The sequence below is a fragment of the Oncorhynchus clarkii genome, chromosome 17 (genome assembly GCF_045791955.1).
Source record: "Oncorhynchus clarkii lewisi isolate Uvic-CL-2024 chromosome 17, UVic_Ocla_1.0, whole genome shotgun sequence".
NCBI lineage: Eukaryota > Metazoa > Chordata > Actinopteri > Salmoniformes > Salmonidae > Oncorhynchus > Oncorhynchus clarkii.
The window spans coordinates 1043008-1065332 of NC_092163.1; the positions used below are offsets into that span (position 1 = coordinate 1043008).

Genomic DNA, 22325 nt, shown 5'->3' on the forward strand with positions numbered 1-22325 from the left:
CATCTACCCATTCATATACACATGAATATACAATAAACACATTCAACTACCCATTCATACACATATTAATATACAATAAACACAAACTACCCATTCATATACATATTCATATACAATCAATTCATTAAACTCCACATTTATATACACATTAATATGCAAAGTGCTGTACAGAAACCCAGCCTAAACCCCCAAACAGCAAGCAATGCAGGTGTAGAAGCACGGTGACTAGGAAAAACTCCCTAGAAAGGCCAAAACCTAGGAAGAAACCTAGAGAGGAACCAGGCTATGAGGGGTTCTGAGGCCCCACAAGGGTGTGTTCTCAGCCCTCTCCTGTTACTACCTGTTCACCCATGACTGCGTGGCCATGCACGCCTCCAACTCAATCATCAAGTTTGCAGACGACACTACAGTGGTAGGCTTGATTACCAACAATGACGAGACGGCCTACAGGGAGGAGGTGAGGGCCCTCGGAGTGTGGTGTCAGGAAAATAACCTCTCACTCAATGTCAACAAAACAAAGGAGATGATCGTGTACTTCAGGAAACAGCAGTGGGAGCACCCCCCTTTCCACATTGACGGGACAGCAGTGGAGAAGGTGGAAAGTTAAGTTCCTCTGCGTACACATCACGGACAAACTGAAATGGTCCAACCACACAGATAGCATGGTTAAGAAGCTGAAGAAATTTGGCTTGTCACCTAAAACCCCCACAAACTTCTACAGATGCACAATTGATAGCATCCTGTCAGGCTTTATCACCATGTGGTAGGGCAACTACACTTCCCTGAACTGTAAGGCTCTTCAGAGGGTAGTGAGGTCTGCACAACGCATCACCGGCGGCAAACTACCTGCCCTCCAGGACACCTACACCACCCGATGTCACAGGAAGGCCAAAAAGATCATCATGGACAACAACCACCTGAGCCACTGCCTGTTCACCCCGCTATCATCCAGAAGGCGAGTTCAGTACAGGTACATCAAAGCTGGGACCGAGAGACTGAAAAACAGCTTCTATCTCAAGGCCAACCAACTGTTAAACAGCCATCACTAACAAAGAGAGGCTGCTGCCAACATACAGACTCAAATCACTGACCACTTTAATAAATGGATTTAATAATGTTATCACTAGTCACTTTAAACAATGGCACTTTTATATGTTTACATATCCTACATTACTCATCTCATAGTAACCGAAAGGTTGCAAGTTCAAACCCCCGAGCTGACAAGGTACACATCTGTCGTTCTGCCCCTGTTCCTAGGCCGTCATTGAAAATATATATATATGTGTTCTTAACTGACTTGCCTAGTTAAATAAAGGTTAAAAAAATATATTAAAAAATATGTATATACTATATTTTATACCATCTATTGCATCTTTCCTGTGCCGCACGGCCATCACACATCCATATATTTATAGATACATATTCCATCCCCTTACATTGTGTGTATAAGGTAGTCGTTGTGAATTTGTTAGTTTACTTGTTGGTTATTACTGCACTGTCGTAACTAGAAGCACCAGCATTTTGCTACACTCGCATTGACATCTGCCAACCATGTGTATGTGACAAATAACATCTGCCAACCATGTGTATGTGACAAATAACATCTGCCAACCGTGTGTATGTGACAAATAAAATGTGATTTTATTTAAACCCATTAAACTACCTATTCATATACCCATTCATATACACATTAATATACAATAAACCCATTAAACACATTAAACTACCCATTCATATACACATTAATATACAATAAACCCATTAAACACATTAAACTACCCATTCATATACACATTACTATACAATAAACCCATTAAACACATTAAACTACCCATTCATATACACATTAATATACAATAAACACATTAAACTACCCATTCATATACACATTAATATACAATAAACCCATTAAACACATTAAACTACCCATTCATATACACATTAATATACAATAAACCCATTAAACTACCCATTCATATACACATTAATATACAATAAACCCATTAAACACATTAAACTACCCATTCATATACCCATTAATATACAATAAACCCATTAAACACATTAAACTACCCATTCATATACACATTAATATACAATAAACACATTAAACACATTAAACTACCCATTCATATACACATTAATATACAATAAACCCATTAAACACATTAAACTACCCATTCATATACCCATTAATATACAATAAACCCATTAAACACATTAAACTACCCATTCATATACACATTAATATACAATAAACCCATTAAACACATTAAACTACCCATTCATATACACATTAATATACAATAAACCTATTAAACTACCCATTCATATACAATAAACCTATTAAACTACCCATTCATATACCCATTAATATACAATAAACCCATTAAACACATTAAACTACCCATTAATATACACATTAATATACAATAAACCCATTAAACACATTAAACTACCCATTCATATACACATTAATATACAATAAACCCATTAAACACATTAAACTACCCATTCATATACACATTAAAATACAATAAACCTATTAAACTACCCATTCATATACAATAAACACATTAAACTACCCATTAATATACACATTAATATACAATAAACCCATTAAACCCATTCAACTACCCATTCATATACTCATTAATATACAATAAACCTATTAAACTACCCATTAATATACACATTAATATACAATAAACCCATTAAACACATTAAACTACCCATTCATATACTCATTAATATACAATAAACCTATTAAACTACCCATTAATATACACATTAATATACAATAAACCCATTAAACACATTAAACTACCCATTCATATACACATTAATACACATTAATATACAATAAACCCATTAAACTACCCATTCATATACACATTAATACACATTAATATACAATAAACCCATTAAACTACCCATTCATATACACATTAATACACATTAATATACAATAAACACATTAAACTACCCATTCATTTACACATTAATACACATTAATATACAATAAACCCATTAAACTACCCATTCATATACACATTAATACACATTAATATACAATAAACCCATTAAACTACCCATTCATATACACATGAATATACAATAATAAAGAATGTTTATTCTTATTGTTAAAATAATAATAATAATAAATGTTTATTTTAGTTTCTAAATGCATTCTGTCATTACTAAATCATGTGATAGTTTTTTTTTTTTTGTAAAAATAAATAAAAATCACACACAAACATTTAATTAATAACATATTTAATCAGTCTTCTTCCTCAAATGAAGGAGATGATGACGCACTCTTTGCAAGAGGGAGGGATTCTGATTTCATTGGTCCTCAACTCGCGGTTCAGACTATTCATTCAGGATAGTGTTGGGCAGGTTAGTTCTGAAGGATTCATTCAGGATAGAGTTGGCCTGCTTGGGAGCAGGTTAGTTCTGAAGGATTCATTCAGGATAGAGTTGGCCTGAGGTTAGTTGGTGAAGGATTCATTCAGGATAGAGTTGGCCTGAGGTTAGTTGGTGAAGGATTCATTCAGGATAGAGTTGGCCTGAGGTTAGTTGGTGAAGGATTCATTCAGGATAGAGTTGGCCTGCTTGGGAGCAGGTTAGTTCTGAAGGATTCATTCAGGATAGAGTTGGCCTGAGGTTAGTTGGTGAAGGATTCATTCAGGATAGAGTTGGCCTGCCCGGGAGCAGGTTAGTTGGTGAAGGATTAATTCAGGATAGAGTTGGCCTGAGGTTAGTTGGTGAAGGATTCATTCAGGATAGAGTTGGCCTGAGGTTAGTTCTGAAGGATTCATTCAGGATAGAGTTGGCCTGAGGTTAGTTGGTGAAGGATTCATTCAGGATAGAGTTGGCCTGAGGTTAATTGGTGAAGGATTCATTCAGGATAGAGTTGGCCTGAGGTTAGTTGGTGAAGGATTCATTCAGGATAGAGTTGGTCTGAGGTAAGTTCTGAAGGATTCGCTGCCATAGAAATGTAACTGACTAAAAGGTGAGCCACATTCATATGACTGGTTGTCCTTTTAAATAGTTTTCAAACCAGCTACATGCAGCCTGGTCCAGGTCTCAGAATAAGTTGTGTAGTATTTAGTAGTATTTACTGGGATTTACTGGGACCCCTCTGGGGTCCAAACAGGAAATAAAACACAACAAATAAAATACATGATATCCATAAAATATACATAACACTACATAATCTCCTGCCTCTGCCTCACGCTTCAGAAACAGGGGATGCCTCCTGTCCTATGAGCCGTTCCGGCTTGTACAGGCCAAGGCTTGTGGAAGGCTACTTACCTACATACAGTGCATTCGCAAAGTATTCGGACCACTTGACTTTTCCCACATTTTGTTACACTACAGCTTTATTCTGAAATAGATTAAACACATTTTTTTTTTAAATCCTCATCAATCTACACACAACACCCCATAAGGACGAAGCGAAAACAGGTTTTCAGAAATGTTTGCAAATGTATTAAAAATGAAAACAGAGACCCTTTGCTAGGAGACTTGAAATTGAGCTCAGGTGCATCCTGTTTCCATTGATCATCCTTGATGTTTCTACATCTTGATTGGAGTCCACCTGTGGTAAATGTAATTGATTGGACATGATTTGGAAAGGCACACACCTGTCTATATAAGGTCCCACAGTTGACAGTGCATGTCAGAGCAAAAACCAAGCCATGAGGTCGAAGGAATTGTCCTTAGAGCTCAGAGACAGGACTGTGTCACGACACAGATATGGTGAAGGGTTTCCTAGAGCCAACTGGCCAAACTGAGCAATCGGGGAGAAGGGCCTTGGTCAGGGAGGTGACCAAGAACCCGATGGTCACTCTGACAGAGCTCCAGAGTTCCTCTGTGGAGATGGGAGAACCTACCACAAGGACAACCATCTCTGCAGCACTCCACCAATCAGGCCTTTATGGTAGAGTGGCCAGACAGAAGCCACTTCTCAGTAAAAGGCCCATGACAGCCAAAAGGCACCTAAAGGACTCAGACCGTGAGAAACGAGATTATCTGGTCTGATGAAACTAAGATTGAACTCTTTGGCCTGAATGCCAGCGTCACATCTGGAGGAAACCTGGCACCATCCCTATGGTGAAGCATGGTGGTGGCAGTGCTGTGGGGATGTTTTTCAGCGGGAGGGACTGGGAGACTAGTCAGGATCGAGGGAAAGATGAACGGAGCAAAGTACAGGGAAATTCTTGATGAAAACCTGCTCCAGAGTATGGGGCGAAGGTTCGCCTTCCAACAGGACAACGACCTTAAGCACACAGCCAAGACAACACAGGAGTGGCTTCGGGACAAGTCTCTGAATGTCCTTGAGTGGCCCAGCCAGAGCCCGGACTTGAATATCCCAGTAGTCGCTGATCAGAACATACATCTATGAGGAAGGTGTGGGTAGAACCAACTCAGATCAGAATATACATTTAGGAGAAGTCAACTATCCTTTCTACCTTTTTAGATACCGATGCATAGTATAGCATATAAAATAGAAAACATGTGTTTAACCCCTGTAATGTTGCCATTAAAACAGGAGAGGGTGCCAGCTCTGACCCAGACAGCCTTGGGGACCCTGACCCGGAGAGACCGTACCTCTGCTCCCAGTGCGGCAAGCGGTTTACTGCAGCCAGCAGCTTGAAGATACACACGATGACCCACAGCGGAGAGAAACCCCACCATTGTTCCATTTGCGGGAAGGCCTTCTTGCGATCCTATGACCTGAGACGACACCAGGTGGTTCACAAAGGTGAGAGAAACACCCATACCCTGATGTTAAACTATTTGATTTATTATGGTACAGGTATTATATGTGTACATATGGTACATGCTATTGTGTAACACAAGGAATTTGAAGATGATCTCCACTGTTTGCTTGTTAGCTAGCTATTCCAGACAGCTTAAAAAAAATAGCTGCCAACATTCCATTAAAACAATGCAGTCAATCCACAGCTGTACACTTTCTGACATCAGTTGTTGATAGGACTTAGACAAGTTGTAAAATGCAAGTACTGATATTGTATCGTATAAAAACACTCACTGCTTTCCAAGAGAGCACACATTGAGACATTGTGGGTTTGTTTACATATATTTTAGAGGCTAATTATACGGAAAATTTGTATAAAACCTGTATATGACCAATATTTTAGGTCGACTAATTATATTACCCAATTTCTGATGCATCACATGCCTTTTATTTTCCTGCGTCAGTTAAAGCAGGAAATGCATCATCTACTGCCATTCATTCCAATTAGACTGGGTTGGATTTCTCCCTGACCAAGATGGCTGCCATTTTCAGACCATTATGGAACTTTGAGGGTTCACAACACAGCCCCTCTAATAATTGAGTAGGATCTCTATGGGTGCAGGTACATGGTATTGTAGCAAATTTGGGGTGTATCTCCGACCAGTATGGTCGGTATGGTCCTGGACCAAACTGGGTCCAGGAGACTGTCAACCCAACAGTGATCTGAACCTCTTGACGAGTTTGCTAGGTGTTGGGTTAAGGTCGCTATAGTATTTTACTGTATGTACAGTATATTGTTAAGCATGCAAGTGATGCTGTTCTCTCCTCTCTGTCCTAGCAGCGTCTCTAACCCCTATAATGTTGTCATTGAAACAGGAGAGGTTGCCAGATCTGACACCGACATCTCTGAGAAGCACCACCGCTGCTCCGAGTGCGGAAAGAGGTTCCTCACAAAGACGCGGCTGAACAGACATGCGCTGATTCACAGCGGAGAGAAACCACATCAGTGCTCTGTCTGCGGGAAGTGTTTCTTACGACCCGACGACCTGAGGAGACACATGACCATCCACACCGGAGAGAAAACCAAGCACGTCTGCCATCCGTGTGGGAAGACCTTCACCTTGCTACGGCACCTCAAGATCCACCAGCGAGTCCATACGGGAGAGAAACCATACCACTGCTCCAAGTGCCCGGAGAGTTTCGCCCACCTGTTGGAGTATAGGAAGCACAGACAGACCCACCGTATCGAGAAACCATACCACTGTGATGACTGTGGCAAGATGTTCTCCCACTTCAGAACCCTCAAGGTTCATCGTCTGATCCACACAGGAGAGAACCTCCACCACTGCTCCTACTGCGGGAAGGGCTTCACGATCAGAGGGAACCTCAACACCCACCTACTGACCCACACCAAGGAGAAACCGCATCAGTGCTCCATCTGCGGACAACGCTTCGCCAGATCCCAGTGCCTGAAAAAACACAAGCTCAAGAAGTTACACATGGAAGAGGTCCTCTACCACATCTGCGACTGCGGTAAGAGCTTCACGGATGTAGAGAAGCTGCAGACGCATGCAAGGACGCACTTCAAGAACCTTGAGAAGAGGTTCTGCTGCTCGTACTGCGGTCGGACGTTCGTACGGGCTGGTGACCTTCAAAGCCACCAGAGAACACACACTGGAGAGAAACCGTACGTCTGCACTATATGCGGGACCCGTTTTGCCCAGTCTGGGAACCTGAGAGTGCACCAGATCACGCACACTAAAGAGAGGCCGTACCCTTGTACTGTCTGTGATAAGGGGTTCACCACACCGGGGAGTCTGAAGGTGCACATGAGGCTCCATACAGGGGAGAAGCCGTATGTCTGTAGCCTGTGTGGGAAAGGGTTCCATGTACCCAAATTGCTGAAGAAACACCAGGAGCATCACACAAGCGAGATGACAGCCTCCTTGGACATGACATAGGAAAAGCCTACAATTTGTCTGGAGGACTTTTATTTTGGAAAACACATGTCCTCAATGAGACCAGTGGCCAGTACTTTAGTCACTGAGGCCTATCCTTTCTCAATTCATCTTTCCTCGATTATCTCGCATCCTCTCTCCTCACCTCCTCAACTGTATTGGAGGAGAATATCTAAAGTCCCTCCCCTCAGACCTTCTCCTCCAATGAGTTTTGAGAAGAAGCTGAGGAGAGAGAATGCAAAGACTCGAGGACTGAGGAATTGAGAAAAAAATCCAGGTTTCTCTGCTGCTCTCATTAACACTAGCATCGCTGGGCCTCGGGCACGTACCAGTGGAGGGTCTACATTTGAAACAGTCTATAAATCCATTTAAGGACATGGGTTTTCAAAATAAAAGTCATCTGAAATTGTGCTCCAAATGTGCTTTTCAACGTCTCACTAGTCATGACTGAATTTGTAGTGCTTCATTTAGCGATACAGCCTTCATAAAGCTTCTCTAGGTTAACGCCATATATGAAGACAGTAATGATATATATAATGATGTGTTACATCATGTTGCCCTCTTTAGGTAGCCTAGTGGTTAGAGCATTGGGCCAGTAACTGAAAGGTTGCTAGATCGAATCCCTGAGCTGACAAGGTACAAATCTGTCATTCTGCCCCTGAGCAAGGCAGTTAACCCACGGTTCCCCTGAGCAAGGCAGTTAACCCACTGTCCCCCTGAGCAAGGCAGTTAACCCACTGTTCCCCTGAGCAAGGCAGTTAACTCACTGTTCCCCTGAGCAAGGCAGTTAACCCACTGTTCCCTGGGTGCCGTGGATGTCGATTAAGGCAGCCCCCCCCCCGCACCTCTCTGATTCAGTGGGGTTGGGTTAAATGCGGAAGATACATTTCAGTTGAAGGCATTCAGTTGTACAACTGACTAGGTATCCCCCTTTCCATTATTGCCATTGTGGTTATTATTTGACCCTGCTGGTCATCTATGAACGATCTGTCCTTAATGGTCACATGGACTCTTAAATCTCTATCCGGCACAGCCAGAAGAGGTCTGGTCACGCCTCCGCGCCTGGTTCCTCTCTACCCGACACAGCCAGAAGAGGTCTGGCCACCCATCAGAGCCTGCTTCCTCTCTAGGTTTCTGCCTTTCTAGGGAGCTTTTCCTAGTCCCTTTGATTATGCCTCTGCATTGCTTGTCCTTTGTGGTTTTAGGCAGGGTATCTGCATTTATGGTCATGGTAGGCTATAGTATTCTATTTTAACTGCAATTGTGTTGGTGATTGTTACCAAGTGCAGCATTTATTCCAGTTGAAATAGTCAAAATACTTTACTCAACATTGGAGCTTTTTGTTGTTGACCACAAAGGGTCAGAGTTCAGCCCTGGACAAGAGCACTTTGTGACACCTGCTGATGTGAAAATGGGCTTAATAACATACACATGATCTGATGTGACACAATGTGACCATGTCAGTATATGTTATGACAATAAACGCCAACTGCGTGATGTGCTGTTCTTTGTTTGGGGTTCTCTGAGGGGTGGTTTACCAGACGCAGATTAAGCCTAGTCCTTGTCTAAAAAGCATTCTCAATGGAGAATTTATAGTGAAAAAGTGCTTTTTTAGTCCAGCACTGGGCTTGATCTGTGTCTGGGAAACCGCCCCCAGAGACTTTTAACATGTGGAGTGTAGAAATGCTAAAATAAAATGAATGAATACCTCTCTTGGTGGCAATTTTGGGGATTAATTCGGTTGTCCAAGATGAGGCCTATCCAGCAGTACAATTATCCTTAAAAAATAAAGACGTTTAAAAATGTTGAGCTTACCAAGTAGTTTAGACACATTCATTTTCTAGAAATATCTTAGATTAAAATAAAAAAGTCAAGAAGTCTTGCCTAATTGCGCCTGTAAATCGCTCTGGATAAAAGCATCTGATAAATGTATCTCCTTTTTACACCAATACTACTGTACGCCGAATAGTATACTGCTCTACCGACTAGTAGGCCGTCATTATAAATAATAATTTGTTATTAACTGACTTGCCTAGTTAAATATAAATAAATCATAATAAAAACAATCCAAACAGAGTGAAAGAAGCGCAAAGACTGCGCATACGTGATGCTCGTGAACACACCGTTTTCCTCATACAGGCGGAAGTTTACAGTTGGATTCCCCGACCCTCCTCCATGTCAAATAATTGAAGAAAACCTATCCCAGGTAATCTGTATAACGTTGAAATTTGTACCCAACATCCTATATCAGTGTTTAAGCTACTAGAACGACTACCAGCCAGGGAAGCGTCAGGTCGAGCTAACCAGGATGCGCCTATGGCTTCTTTTTTTTCCACGTCCTCCACCTAGTCAGTAGCCACAGAGGATGTATAATCTACAACATGTGCAGGCTATTCCCGTCTCAGTAACTAGCTAACCTTAACTAGATCAGTGACCGTCGTTGTTTTTCCTCCAATGTTCTGCAAGCAGCGAACTAGCAAGCGTAGACTCATATCTGATACAATAACGACGTTAGATAGCTAGACGTCAGTGTGTTTTCTGAATCGATCGATCGATCACATATCTCCTCTTCATATTTAAGACTGTGGCACCATGTCTGATCCGGAATCCCCGGATGCTAGTGACCCGGCCCAGAGACGTCCAGAGATGACGATGAAGCTGGAAGACTGCAGTCAAACACTGGAACTCAGTGTGGCTGTCAAAGATGATGATGGTAATGACGAGGAGGAGGCTGACGAAGAGGAAGAGGGTAGCGATGATGTAGACTCTGGTAAGTTCAGGTGTTGAGTCAAGTAAATATTGGGCTACAATAAACTCTACTGTGCTGTGTAGCCTCTTCATAGCCTGACTGCCAGCCTGTTTTCCCTATATTACCAACTCCTTATGGAGTGTGATTTGACAAGACCGCAGAAACAGACTGGCAGTCAGGCTAGCTTCTTCATAGTGCTGATGGTCTTTCATCAACACTACTGTCTGTTTTCAGTCAGGCTAGCTTCTTCATAGTGCTGATGGTCTTTCATCAACACTACTGTCTGTTTTCAGTCAGGCTAGTTTATTCATAGTGCTGATGGTCTTTCATCAACACTACTGTCTGTTTTCAGTCAAGCTAGTTTATTCATAGTGCTGATGGTCTTTCATCAACACTACTGTCTGTTTTCAGTCAAGCTAGTTTATTCATAGTGCTGATGGTCTTTCATCAACACTACTGTCTGTTTTCAGTCAGGCTAGCTTATTCATAGTGCTGATGGTCTTTCATCAACACTACTGTCTGTTTTGAGTCAGGCTAGTTTATTCATAGTGCTGATGGTCTTTCATCAACACTACTGTCTGTTTTCAGTCAGGCTAGCCTGGGCAACTCCAGTCCTCCAGGGCCTGATTAATGTCACAGTGTTGTCCCAGCCCCAGCTAACACACCTGACTCCAATAATCATCTAATCACGATCTTCAGTTAAAATGCAATTAGTTTAAATCAGGTGTGTTTGCTAGGTAGGAATGGGGGGAAGTGGGACACCAATCAGGCCCCAGAGGACTGGAATTTCCCTGGGCTAGTCTGTTCATCACTACGGTCTGTTTTCAGGCTAGTCTTTCCATCACTACTGTCTGTTTTCAGTCAGGCTAGTCTGTTCATCACTACTGTCTGTTTTCAGTCAGGCTAGTCTGTTCATCACTACTGTCTGTTTTCAGGCTAGTCTATTCATCACTACGGTCTGTTTTCAGGCTAGTCTGTTCATCACTACTGTCTGTTTTCAGTCAGGCTAGTCTGTTCATCACTACCGTCTGTTTTCAGTCAGGCTAGTCTGTTCATCACTACTGTCTGTTTTCAGTCAGGCTAGTCTGTTCATCACTACTGTCTGTTTTCAGTCAGGCTAGTCTGTTCATCACTACTGTCTGTTTTCAGGCTAGTCTATTCATCACTACGGTCTGTTTTCAGGCTAGTCTGTTCATCACTACTGTCTGTTTTCAGTCAGGCTAGTCTGTTCATCACTACCGTCTGTTTTCAGTCAGGCTAGTCTGTTCATCACTACTGTCTGTTTTCAGTCAGGCTAGTCTGTTCATCACTACTGTCTGTTTTCAGGCTAGTCTGTTCATCACTACTGTCTGTTTTCAGGCTAGTCTTTCCATCACTACGGTCTGTTTTCAGTCAGGCTAGCCTGTTCATGACTACCGTCTGTTTTCAGGCTAGTCTATTCATCACTACTGTCTGTTTTCAGGCTAGTCTATTCATCACTACTGTCTGTTTTCAGGCTAGTCTGTTCATCACTACTGTCTGTTTTCAGGCTAGTCTGTTCATCACTACTGTCTGTTTTCAGTCAGGCTAGTCTGTTCATCACTACTGTCTGTTTTCAGTCAGGCTAGTCTGTTCATCACTACTGTCTGTTTTCAGGCTAGTCTATTCATCACTACTGTCTGTTTTCAGACTAGCCTGTTCATCACTACTGTCTGTTTTCAGTCAGGCTAGTCTATTCATCACTACTGTCTGTTTTCAGGCTAGTCTTTCCATCACTACGGTCTGTTTTCAGTCAGGCTAGTCTATTCATCACTACTGTCTGTTTTCAGGCTAGTCTATTCATCACTACTGTCTGTTTTCAGGCTAGTCTATTCATCACTACTGTCTGTTTTCAGGCAAGTCTATTCATCACTACTGTCTGTTTTCAGGCAAGTCTATTCATCACTACTGTCTGTTTTCAGGCTAGTCTGTTCATCACTACTGTCTGTTTTCAGACTAGCCTGTTCATCACTACTGTCTGTTTTCAGTCAGGCTAGTCTATTCATCACTACTGTCTGTTTTCAGTCTGTTCATCACTACGGGCTGTTTTCAGTCAGGCTAGTCTGTTCATCACTACTGTCTGTTTTCAGGCTAGTCTATTCATCACTACTGTCTGTTTTCAGACTAGCCTGTTCATCACTACTGTCTGTTTTCAGTCAGGCTAGTCTATTCATCACTACTGTCTGTTTTCAGCCTGTTCATCACTACTGTCTGTTTTCAGTCAGGCTAGTCTGTTCATCACTACTGTCTGTTTTCAGTCAGGCTAGTCTGTTCATCACTACTGTCTGTTTTCAGTCAGGCTAGTCTGTGCATCACTACTGTCTGTTTTCAGTCTAGTCTGTTCATCACTACTGTCTGTTTTCAGGCTAGTCTGTTCATCACTACTGTCTGTTTTCAGGCTAGTCTGTTCATCACTACTGTCTGTTTTCAGTCAGGCTAGTCTGTGCATCACTACTGTCTGTTTTCAGGCTAGTCTGTTCATCACTACTGTCTGTTTTCAGTCAGGCTAGTCTGTTCATCACTACTGTCTGTTTTCAGTCAGGCTAGTCTGTTCATCACTACTGTCTGTTTTCAGTCAGGCTAGTCTGTGCATCACTACTGTCTGTTTTCAGTCTAGTCTGTTCATCACTACTGTCTGTTTTCTAGTCTGTTCATCACTACTGTCTGTTTTCAGGCTAGTCTTTCCATCACTACTGTCTGTTTTCAGGCTAGTCTTTCCATCACTACGGTCTGTTTTCAGTCAGGCTAGCCTGTTCATCACTACTGTCTGTTTTCAGGCTAGTCTATTCATCACTACTGTCTGTTTTCAGTCTATTCATCACTACTGTCTGTTTTCAGGCTAGTCTGTTCATCACTACTGTCTGTTTTCAGGCTAGTCTGTTCATCACTACTGTCTGTTTTCAGGCTAGTCTGTTCATCACTACTGTCTGTTTTCAGTCTAGTCTGTTCATCACTACTGTCTGTTTTCAGGCTAGTCTTTCCATCACTACGGTCTGTTTTCAGTCAGGCTAGCCTGTTCATCACTACCGTCTGTTTTCAGGCTAGTCTTTCCATCACTACTGTCTGTTTTCAGGCTAGTCTATTCATCACTACTGTCTGTTTTCAGACTAGCCTGTTCATCACTACTGTCTGTTTTCAGTCAGGCTAGTCTATTCATCACTACTGTCTGTTTTCAGGCTAGTCTTTCCATCACTACGGTCTGTTTTCAGTCAGGCTAGTCTATTCATCACTACTGTCTGTTTTCAGTCAGGCTAGTCTATTCATCACTACTGTCTGTTTTCAGGCTAGTCTATTCATCACTACTGTCTGTTTTCAGGCAAGTCTATTCATCACTACTGTCTGTTTTCAGGCTAGTCTGTTCATCACTACTGTCTGTTTTCAGACTAGCCTGTTCATCACTACTGTCTGTTTTCAGTCAGGCTAGTCTATTCATCACTACTGTCTGTTTTCAGGCTAGTCTTTCCATCACTACTGTCTGTTTTCAGTCAGGCTAGTCTATTCATCACTACTGTCTGTTTTCAGACTAGCCTGTTCATCACTACTGTCTGTTTTCAGTCAGGCTAGTCTGTTCATCACTACTGTCTGTTTTCAGGCAAGTCTATTCATCACTACTGTCTGTTTTCAGGCTAGTCTATTCATCACTACTGTCTGTTTTCAGCCTGTTCATCACTACTGTCTGTTTTCAGTCAGGCTAGTCTGTTCATCACTACTGTCTGTTTTCAGTCAGGCTAGTCTGTGCATCACTACTGTCTGTTTTCAGTCTAGTCTGTTCATCACTACTGTCTGTTTTCAGGCTAGTCTGTTCATCACTACTGTCTGTTTTCAGGCTAGTCTTTCCATCACTACGGTCTGTTTTCAGTCAGGCTAGTCTGTTCATCACTACTGTGTTTTCAGGCTAGTCTGTTCATCACTACTGTCTGTTTTCAGTCAGGCTAGTCTGTTCATCACTACGGTCTGTTTTCAGTCAGGCTAGTCTGTTCATCACTACTGTCTGTTTTCAGTCAGGCTAGTCTGTTCATCACTACTGTCTGTTTTCAGTCAGGCTAGTCTATTCATCACTACTGTCTGTTTTCAGGCTAGTGTATTCATCACTACGGTCTGTTTTCAGTACTGTATCTTGTGTTCTCCACCAGGGCGTAACGTTGTGAAAGTGGACATGGATGAGGAGGAAGGAGGAGCAGTGAAGTCGGGTGAGTAGAGAGTCCTCTGGGTAGTAGTGGTACAGTAGAGTCCTCTGGGTAGTAGTGGTACAGTAGAGTCCTCTGGGTAGTAGTGGTACAGTAGAGTCCTCTGGGTAGTAGTGGTACAGTAGAGTCCTCTGGGTAGTAGTGGTACAGTAGAGTCCTCTGGGTAGTAGTGGTACAGTAGAGTCCTCTGGGTAGTAGTGGTACAGTAGAGTCCTCTGGGTAGTAGTGGTACAGTAGAGTCCTCTGGGTAGTAGTGGTACAGTAGAGTCCTCTGGGTAGTAGTGGTACAGTAGAGTCCTCTGGGTAGTAGTGGTACAGTAGAGTCCTCTGGGTAGTAGTGGTACAGTAGAGTCCTCTGGGTAGTAGTGGTACAGTAGAGTCCTCTGGGTAGTAGTGGTACAGTAGAGTCCTCTGGGTAGTAGTGGTACAGTAGAGTCCTCTGGGTAGTAGTGGTACAGTAGAGTCCTCTGGGTAGTAGTGGTACAGTAGAGTCCTCTGGGTAGTAGTGGTACAGTAGAGTCCTCTGGGTAGTAGTGGTACAGTAGAGTCCTCTGGGTAGTAGTGGTACAGTAGAGTCCTCTGGGTAGTAGTGGTACAGTAGAGTCCTCTGGGTAGTAGTGGTACAGTAGAGTCCTCTGGGTAGTAGTGGTACAGTAGAGTCCTCTGGGTAGTAGTGGTACAGTAGAGTCCTCTGGGTAGTAGTGGTACAGTAGAGTCCTCTGGGTAGTAGTGGTACAGTAGAGTCCTCTGGGTAGTAGTGGTACAGTAGAGTCCTCTGGGTAGTAGTGGTACAGTAGAGTCCTCTGGGTAGTAGTGGTACAGTAGAGTCCTCTGGGTAGTAGTGGTACAGTAGAGTCCTCTGGGTAGTAGTGGTACAGTAGAGTCCTCTGGGTAGTAGTGGTACAGTAGAGTCCTTTGGGTAGTAGTGGTACAGTAGAGTCCTCTGGGTAGTAGTGGTACAGTAGAGTCCTCTGGGTAGTAGTGGTACAGTAGAGTCCTCTGGGTAGTAGTGGTACAGTAGAGTCCTCTGGGTAGTAGTGGTACAGTAGAGTCCTCTGGGTAGTAGTGGTACAGTAGAGTCCTCTGGGTAGTAGTACAGTAGAGTCCTCTGGGTAGTAGCAGGACAGTAGCTAGCTAGAATGGGGTGGGAGAGAGTCCTCTGGGTAGTAGCAGGACAGTAGCTAGCTAGAATGGGGTGGGAGAGAGTCCTCTGGGTAGTAGCAGGACAGTAGCTAGCTGGAATGGGTGAGGATAGTCCTCTGTGCTCCTAACCTTCTGCACTCATTATTGTACACTCCTAGTTACCCATGTCTATATCAAACACTGATTGACAGAAATAATATACATCAGCAGACACTCAGGCCCCCGTTGCCTGGTTACCTGGTTGCCTGTTATAGAGGTTCTGATGTATATTATCGGTTCTATTCATGTGAATCTGTATTTTAACAGGGCTTTCTATTGTTAAAAGAGTTGCGGAGGAGGGAGGTGGCGGAGATGAGACCAACTCAGGTTGGTTACAGGCCTCAGGCCACAATAACCATTCATGGGGATGATAAAAGCTTTGGTTGTATCCACTTTGATAGTGTTTACGTAAGAGAACATTGATCTTAAGAGATGCACACGGTCCCCTACAGTATTTAACCTGTAGTGTTGTCACGGAAGCAGGAGGGGGCGCCAACTCGGACACAGACAGTTTAGACGGGGAGAATGAACAGAGTTTGAACGCTCAGAGTGCAGTGGAGAAGCCACACCATTGCTCCCAGTGTGGCAAGACCTTCATCACCGTGGGGAGCCTGAAGAGGCACACACAGACTCACAGCGGAGAGAAACCCCATCAGTGCTCCGTCTGCGGGAAATGTTTCTCACGCTCAGACGACATGAAGAGACACCTCACCATCCACACAGGTTATTGTGAACAATTATTATTTTTCAGTATTTGGCATAGACTATTACAAGATAGAATATAGCTGTAAGCAGCCATAGTGGTGCTCAAGCCTTATTGCACCACAGCGCCAAATTCAGTACACCAAACCATGCCTGCCAATTATCACAACTCAACATCCACCAGACCATGCCTGCCAATTATCACAACTCAACATCCACCAGACCATGCCTGCCAATTATCACAACTCAACATCCACCAGACCATGCCTGCCATAACATCACAACATCCACCAGACCATGCCTGCCATAACATCACAACATCCACCAGACCAGACCATGCCTGCCATAACATCACAACTCAACATCCACCAGACCAGACCATGCCTGCCATAACATCACAACATCCACCAGACCAGACCATGCCTGCCAATTATCACAACTCAACATCCACCAGACCATGCCTGCCATAACATCACAACATCCACCTGACCATGCCTGCCATAACATCACAACTCAACATCCACCAGACCAGACCATGCCTGCCATAACATCACAACTCAACATCCACCAGACCAGACCATGCCTGCCATAACATCACAACATCCACCAGACCATGCCTGCCATAACATCACAACATCCACCAGACCAGACCATGCCTGCCATAACATCACAACTCAACATCCACCAGACCAGACCATGCCTGCCATAACATCACAACATCCACCAGACCAGACCATGCCTGCCAATTATCACAACTCAACATCCACCAGACCATGCCTGCCATAACATCACAACATCCACCTGACCATGCCTGCCATAACATCACAACTCAACATCCACCAGACCAGACCATGCCTGCCATAACATCACAACTCAACATCCACCAGACCAGACCATGCCTGCCATAACATCCACCAGACCAGACCATGCCTGCCATAACATCACAACATCCACCAGACCAGACCATGCCTGCCATAACATCACAACATCCACCAGACCAGACCATGCCTACCATAACATCACAACATCCACCAGACCAGACCATGCCTGCCATAACATCACAACTCAACATCCACCAGACCAGACCATGCCTGCCATAACATCACAACTCAACATCCACCAGACCAGACCATGCCTGCCATAACATCACAACTCAACATCCACCAGACCAGACCATGCCTGCCAATTATCACAACTCTAGCAATGGGAAATATCACTTAAATGTATTATTTTTAGATTACAAAATGTTGGAATCGATATACAGTGGGGCAAAAAAGTATTTAGTCAGCCACCAATTGTGCAAGTTCTCCCACTTAAAAAGATGAGAGGCCTGTAATTTTCATCATAGGTACACTTCAACTATGACAGACAAAATGAGAAAAAAAAATCCAGAAAATCACATTGTAGGATTTTTAATGAATTTATTTGCAAATTATGGTGGAAAATAAGTATTTGGTCACCTACAAACAAGCAAGATTTCTGGCTTAGATGACAAAATGTTGGAATCGATATATATGGATGCTCTTGATCGACTTTATCAGTACCTCTAACTCATCCCTAGGAGAGAGGGTGAACCGCGTCTGTCACCAGTGTGGGAAGACTTTCACCAGTCTGGGAGGGCTGAAGAAACACCAGATGACCCACACAGGTGTAGTGGCTCCTTCTTCCAGGTGTATAGAGGATGATGTTTGTTGATGATCAGGGCGCGGCAGCGTAGCCTAGTGGTTAGGGCGTTGGGCCAGTAACCCGAAATGGTTGCTGGATGGAATTCCCCGAGCTGACAAGGTCAAAATCTGTGGTTCTGCCTCTGAACAGGCAGTTAACCCACTGTTCCTAGGCCGTCATTGTAAATAAGAATTTGTTCTTAACTGACTTGCCAAATTAAATAAAAATACATGATGTTAATGATATGCTGTAATGTATTATAACAGATATTAATATTATAATTGCCTACAAATGTTACCAGTGTCTCAAAACTCTCTTTGATTGGGCCTCAATGTGTTTTCTTAAAATCTGTTATTTGTGACATTGAAACGTTCTGTCTGTCTGTCCGTCTATTTATCAGGAGAGAAGCCGTTCCAGTGTTCCGAGTGTGGGAAAGGTTTCACTGCGCAGGGTAACCTCAAGATCCACCAGCGCATCCACACAGGTCAGTTATATTATACATGTGCCGTTTTACCTCTCAGGTTTATATATCTCAGAAAGACACTCAACGTTTTGTACCGGCTTTTAAATGAAAACGTATTTATGTTCATCTTGTTTCTGTCTCCCATGTCATTGGTATTTATGTTCATCTTGTTTCTGTCTTCCATGTCATTGGTATTTATGCTCATCTTGTTTCTGTCTTCCATGTCATTGGTATTTATGCTCATCTTGTTTCTGTCTTCCATGTCATTGGTATTTATGTTCATCTTGTTTCTGTCTTCCATGTCATTGGTATTTCTGTTCATCTTGTTTCTGTCTTCCATGTCATTGGTATTTATGTTCATCTTGTTTATGTCTCCCATATCATTGGTATGTGTTCTGTGTAGAGTTCTCATTCTCAGCCCGACGGTTTCAGGCTTGCCATGCTGTGTTAAGGGGGGGGGGGGGGGGGGGACTATGGAAGTCTGCCCACCTTTTCAGCCCACTATGTTTCTCTCTCAGCCGCAGTAGCAGCCAGGATTCCAGTATTGGCTGGGCCAGAGACATTTGTGGCCATGATGCAACATTTAGGAAAAAGTCAAGGGGGTTGTGAATTCTTTCTGATGTACAGACAGCGATTTAAGTTGAATAAAATCTCATTGACTGATTATCAGACAAGACACAGACTTTTGGTTGGGAGGAGGACAGGCTGCCACGCCAGAGAAGAGCAGAATCCACTTGTTAGGCTACATAATACGCTGGCAAAATGCTCTGATCACTTAATCTATGAGCAAACTGGAATCGAGTTACTCACTTGGCTAACATTTCCCCGGCCTAATTGTTGTCCAATATCCAAACGAAGATTCAGCGAATTAAAGAAATAAATAATAATCTGCCATTTTAGTTAATTGATTTATCAAGACGAGTCACCCACACTTTTCTTAAAGCACTGTGGTGGCGCTGTCCCAATCAAGTCAGTGCTGAAATGATCATTTAGGTGACCACACACACGACTATTGCTTTAAATTAGTATAACGGTTGGATATGAGCAAGTATTTGATACATGCCTTCAATTGCATTAGCTTATTTTATTGTAATTTTTTTTTAACATTAAGTTGATTATAACTAAGCGCAGAGAGAAACTCCCCTATCTGTTTCTTCGTCCCCTCACTGCCGCCTGCTTCTGCAACGTTGTTCTCAACACCAGTTTAAATCAATATAAACTTTATTAAAAAAAATGAAGTTATTCTATTCACAGGGGAGAAACCGTACCAGTGCTCCCAGTGTCAGAAAAGCTTCTCCCGGCTGGCCCACTATAAAGACCACCAGCAGACTCACCGGGAGGAGAAACCGTACCACTGCAATGACTGTGGGAAAAGCTTCTCCTACTTCAAGGTTCGTTGTTGTTTTATGGTCTTAATTGATCTATTTACTCCTCGTCTGCTGTTTTGTTTTTATCTTTCTCACGGTTTATTGATTTTATGTATGGGAAGCACTTTGCACTGCATTTTGTTGTAAGTAATGATCTAAATAAAGTTTGTTTTGATACAAGTCGCTCAAGTGCCACCAGATGATCCACAAAGGGGAGAACCTCCACCACTGCTCCGTATGCGGTAAAGGGTTCGCCATCCGCGGCAACCTGAAGACCCATCTGCAGACACACACCAAGGAGAAACCACACCAATGCTCAGAGTGCGGGAAACGGTTCTCCCGAGCCCACGACCTGAAGAAACACAAGCTGCTCCACACGGGGCAGAAGACCTACCACATTTGCCAGTGTGGCAAGGTGCGTGTCAATTAAAGTTACCTTATGTAGCTTTGTGTACGAACCAACAGTTTTCAGATAGAAATGCGAGTTATAGATTTGCCATTCTCTTTGAAAAGCAAGTCTTATAAGCTGTAGATCCGTTTATATGTGCGATATTTCTCTGCTTCCCCTCTTTTAATTTTCATTTTTGTGTCTTTTTGTTTCTGTCTCCAATCGAAGAGCTTCACGGAGCTGGGGAACCTGCGGACCCACCAGAGAACCCACACCGGAGAGAAACCATTCTGCTGTTCCTTCTGCGGCCGAACCTTCTTGCGTGCTGGAGACCTGAAGAGCCACCAGCGGACACACACCGGAGAGAAACCATTCATCTGCGCCATATGCGGGACCAGTTTCGCCCAATCTGGCAACCTGAAAGTGCATCAGATCACACACACTAAAGAGAGGCCGTACCCTTGTACTGTCTGTGATAAGGGGTTCACCACACCGGGGAGTCTGAAGCTACACATGAGGACACACACAGGGGAGCGGCCTTTCCTGTGTAGCGCATGTGGGAAAGGGTTCACGGCGTCAGGGCAGCTGAAGAGGCACCAAGAGTGTCACATGAGAGACACTGTCCAATCATCTCCTAGTGAAGACACGGGGGTGGCGGTGGCTTCAAAATAAAAGTCCTCTCTAAGCGGACTACGAAATAAGAGTACTGGAAACGTGCCAATGTGTGTCTGAACTGTGATCATGATGGGAGGTTTTACTGCCATTCACTATGGGCTCTGGTCAAACGAGACACCATTCACACTGGGCTCTAGTCAAACGAGACACCATTCACACTGGGCTCTAGTCAAACGAGACACCATTCACACTGGGCTCTGGTCAAATGGGACACCATTCACACTGGGCTCTAGTCAAACGAGACACCATTCACACTGGGCTCTAGTCAAACGAGACACTATTCACACTGGGCTCTGGTCAAACAAGACACTATTCACACTGGGCTCTGGTCAAACGAGACACCATTCACTCTGGGCTCTGGTCAAAAGGACTGCACTATAAAGGGAGTAGGGACACCATTCAGGACCTACACTATTCCTCCCTTTTGCAGAACGTCAGTTGTTTACTCCGTGAGCTCAAATATGAGCTTTTTAAAGTGTCAGAGAATGTGATGTTTGACAAGAAATTGTTATCTGAGTCCTGAATGACACCCAATTTAGTGCACTACGTTTGACCAGGACCCATAGGGTTCTGGCTAAAAGTAGTGCACTATATAATAGGGAATAGGGTGCCATTTGGGACCCTGTGTGAATATGAAGGTAGTGATGGTCTTAATGGTAAAATGTCATCCATCCATTTAGAATGTACACGATCTGATATTGATCGTGGGGTGCCATTAGGGACGCAAAACAGTGTATACTATACTACAGTACTAATGAACACATTCTCTGGTAAACACAGTTTACTGATTTTGTCTCTTATTATCTGAGTATTGATCTGATTTTAATAAATAACACTAAACTATTCTACCAATGCGTTTCATCCTGTGAAAACAGTTTGAAATAATTAAGTTCCCCTGTCTTCCTGTAGGTGGTGCTATTGAGTCGCATTCACAATGCAGTCCGTAGTTTCCCCTGTCGTCCTGTAGGTGGTGCTATTGAGTCGCATTCACAATGCAGTCCGTAGTTTCCCCTGTCGTCCTGTAGGTGGTGCTATTGAGTCGCATTCACAATGCAGTCCGTAGTTTCACATGTCGTCCTGTAGGTGGTGCTATTGAGTCGCATTCACAATGTAGTCCGTAGTTTCCCCTATCGTCCTGTAGGTGGTGCTATTGAGTCGCATTCACAATGCAGCCAGTGAAGTTTGTGTTTTTAGCCCATAGCGC

General features: G+C 43.3%; 2 protein-coding genes across 3 annotated transcripts in view; both read left to right on the plus strand.

Moving 5' to 3' along the window:
* LOC139370023 (oocyte zinc finger protein XlCOF6-like) overlaps window positions 1-7846 on the plus strand; it is a 12134-nt gene extending 4288 nt beyond the window's left edge. Inside the window, exons 4-5 of the mRNA XM_071109316.1 lie at window positions 5558-5770; window positions 6644-7846. Coding sequence (XP_070965417.1) covers window positions 5558-5770; window positions 6644-7728 — 1298 coding nt within the window. The 3' untranslated portion in view covers window positions 7729-7846. The remainder of the gene's footprint in view (window positions 1-5557; window positions 5771-6643) is intronic.
* Window positions 7847-9860: 2014 nt separating this feature from the next.
* On the plus strand, window positions 9861-21973 carry LOC139369534 (zinc finger protein 436-like). Of its 2 annotated transcripts, XM_071108778.1 has the most exons (10): window positions 9861-9931; window positions 10307-10495; window positions 14626-14682; window positions 16129-16188; window positions 16345-16584; window positions 18125-18211; window positions 18629-18712; window positions 19946-20082; window positions 20240-20473; window positions 20675-21973. In XM_071108778.1, the coding sequence occupies exons 2-10, from the start codon at window positions 10318-10320 to the stop codon at window positions 21116-21118; spliced, it is 1521 nt and encodes a 506-aa protein (XP_070964879.1). In that variant the 5' UTR covers window positions 9861-9931; window positions 10307-10317; the 3' UTR covers window positions 21119-21973. The 2 variants fall into 2 exon arrangements, with proteins under 2 accessions (XP_070964879.1, XP_070964880.1); XM_071108779.1 differs by lacking the exons at window positions 16345-16584; window positions 18125-18211 and having other exon boundaries at window positions 9866-9931; window positions 20675-21735.
* The last annotated feature ends 352 nt before the right edge of the window (window positions 21974-22325 follow it).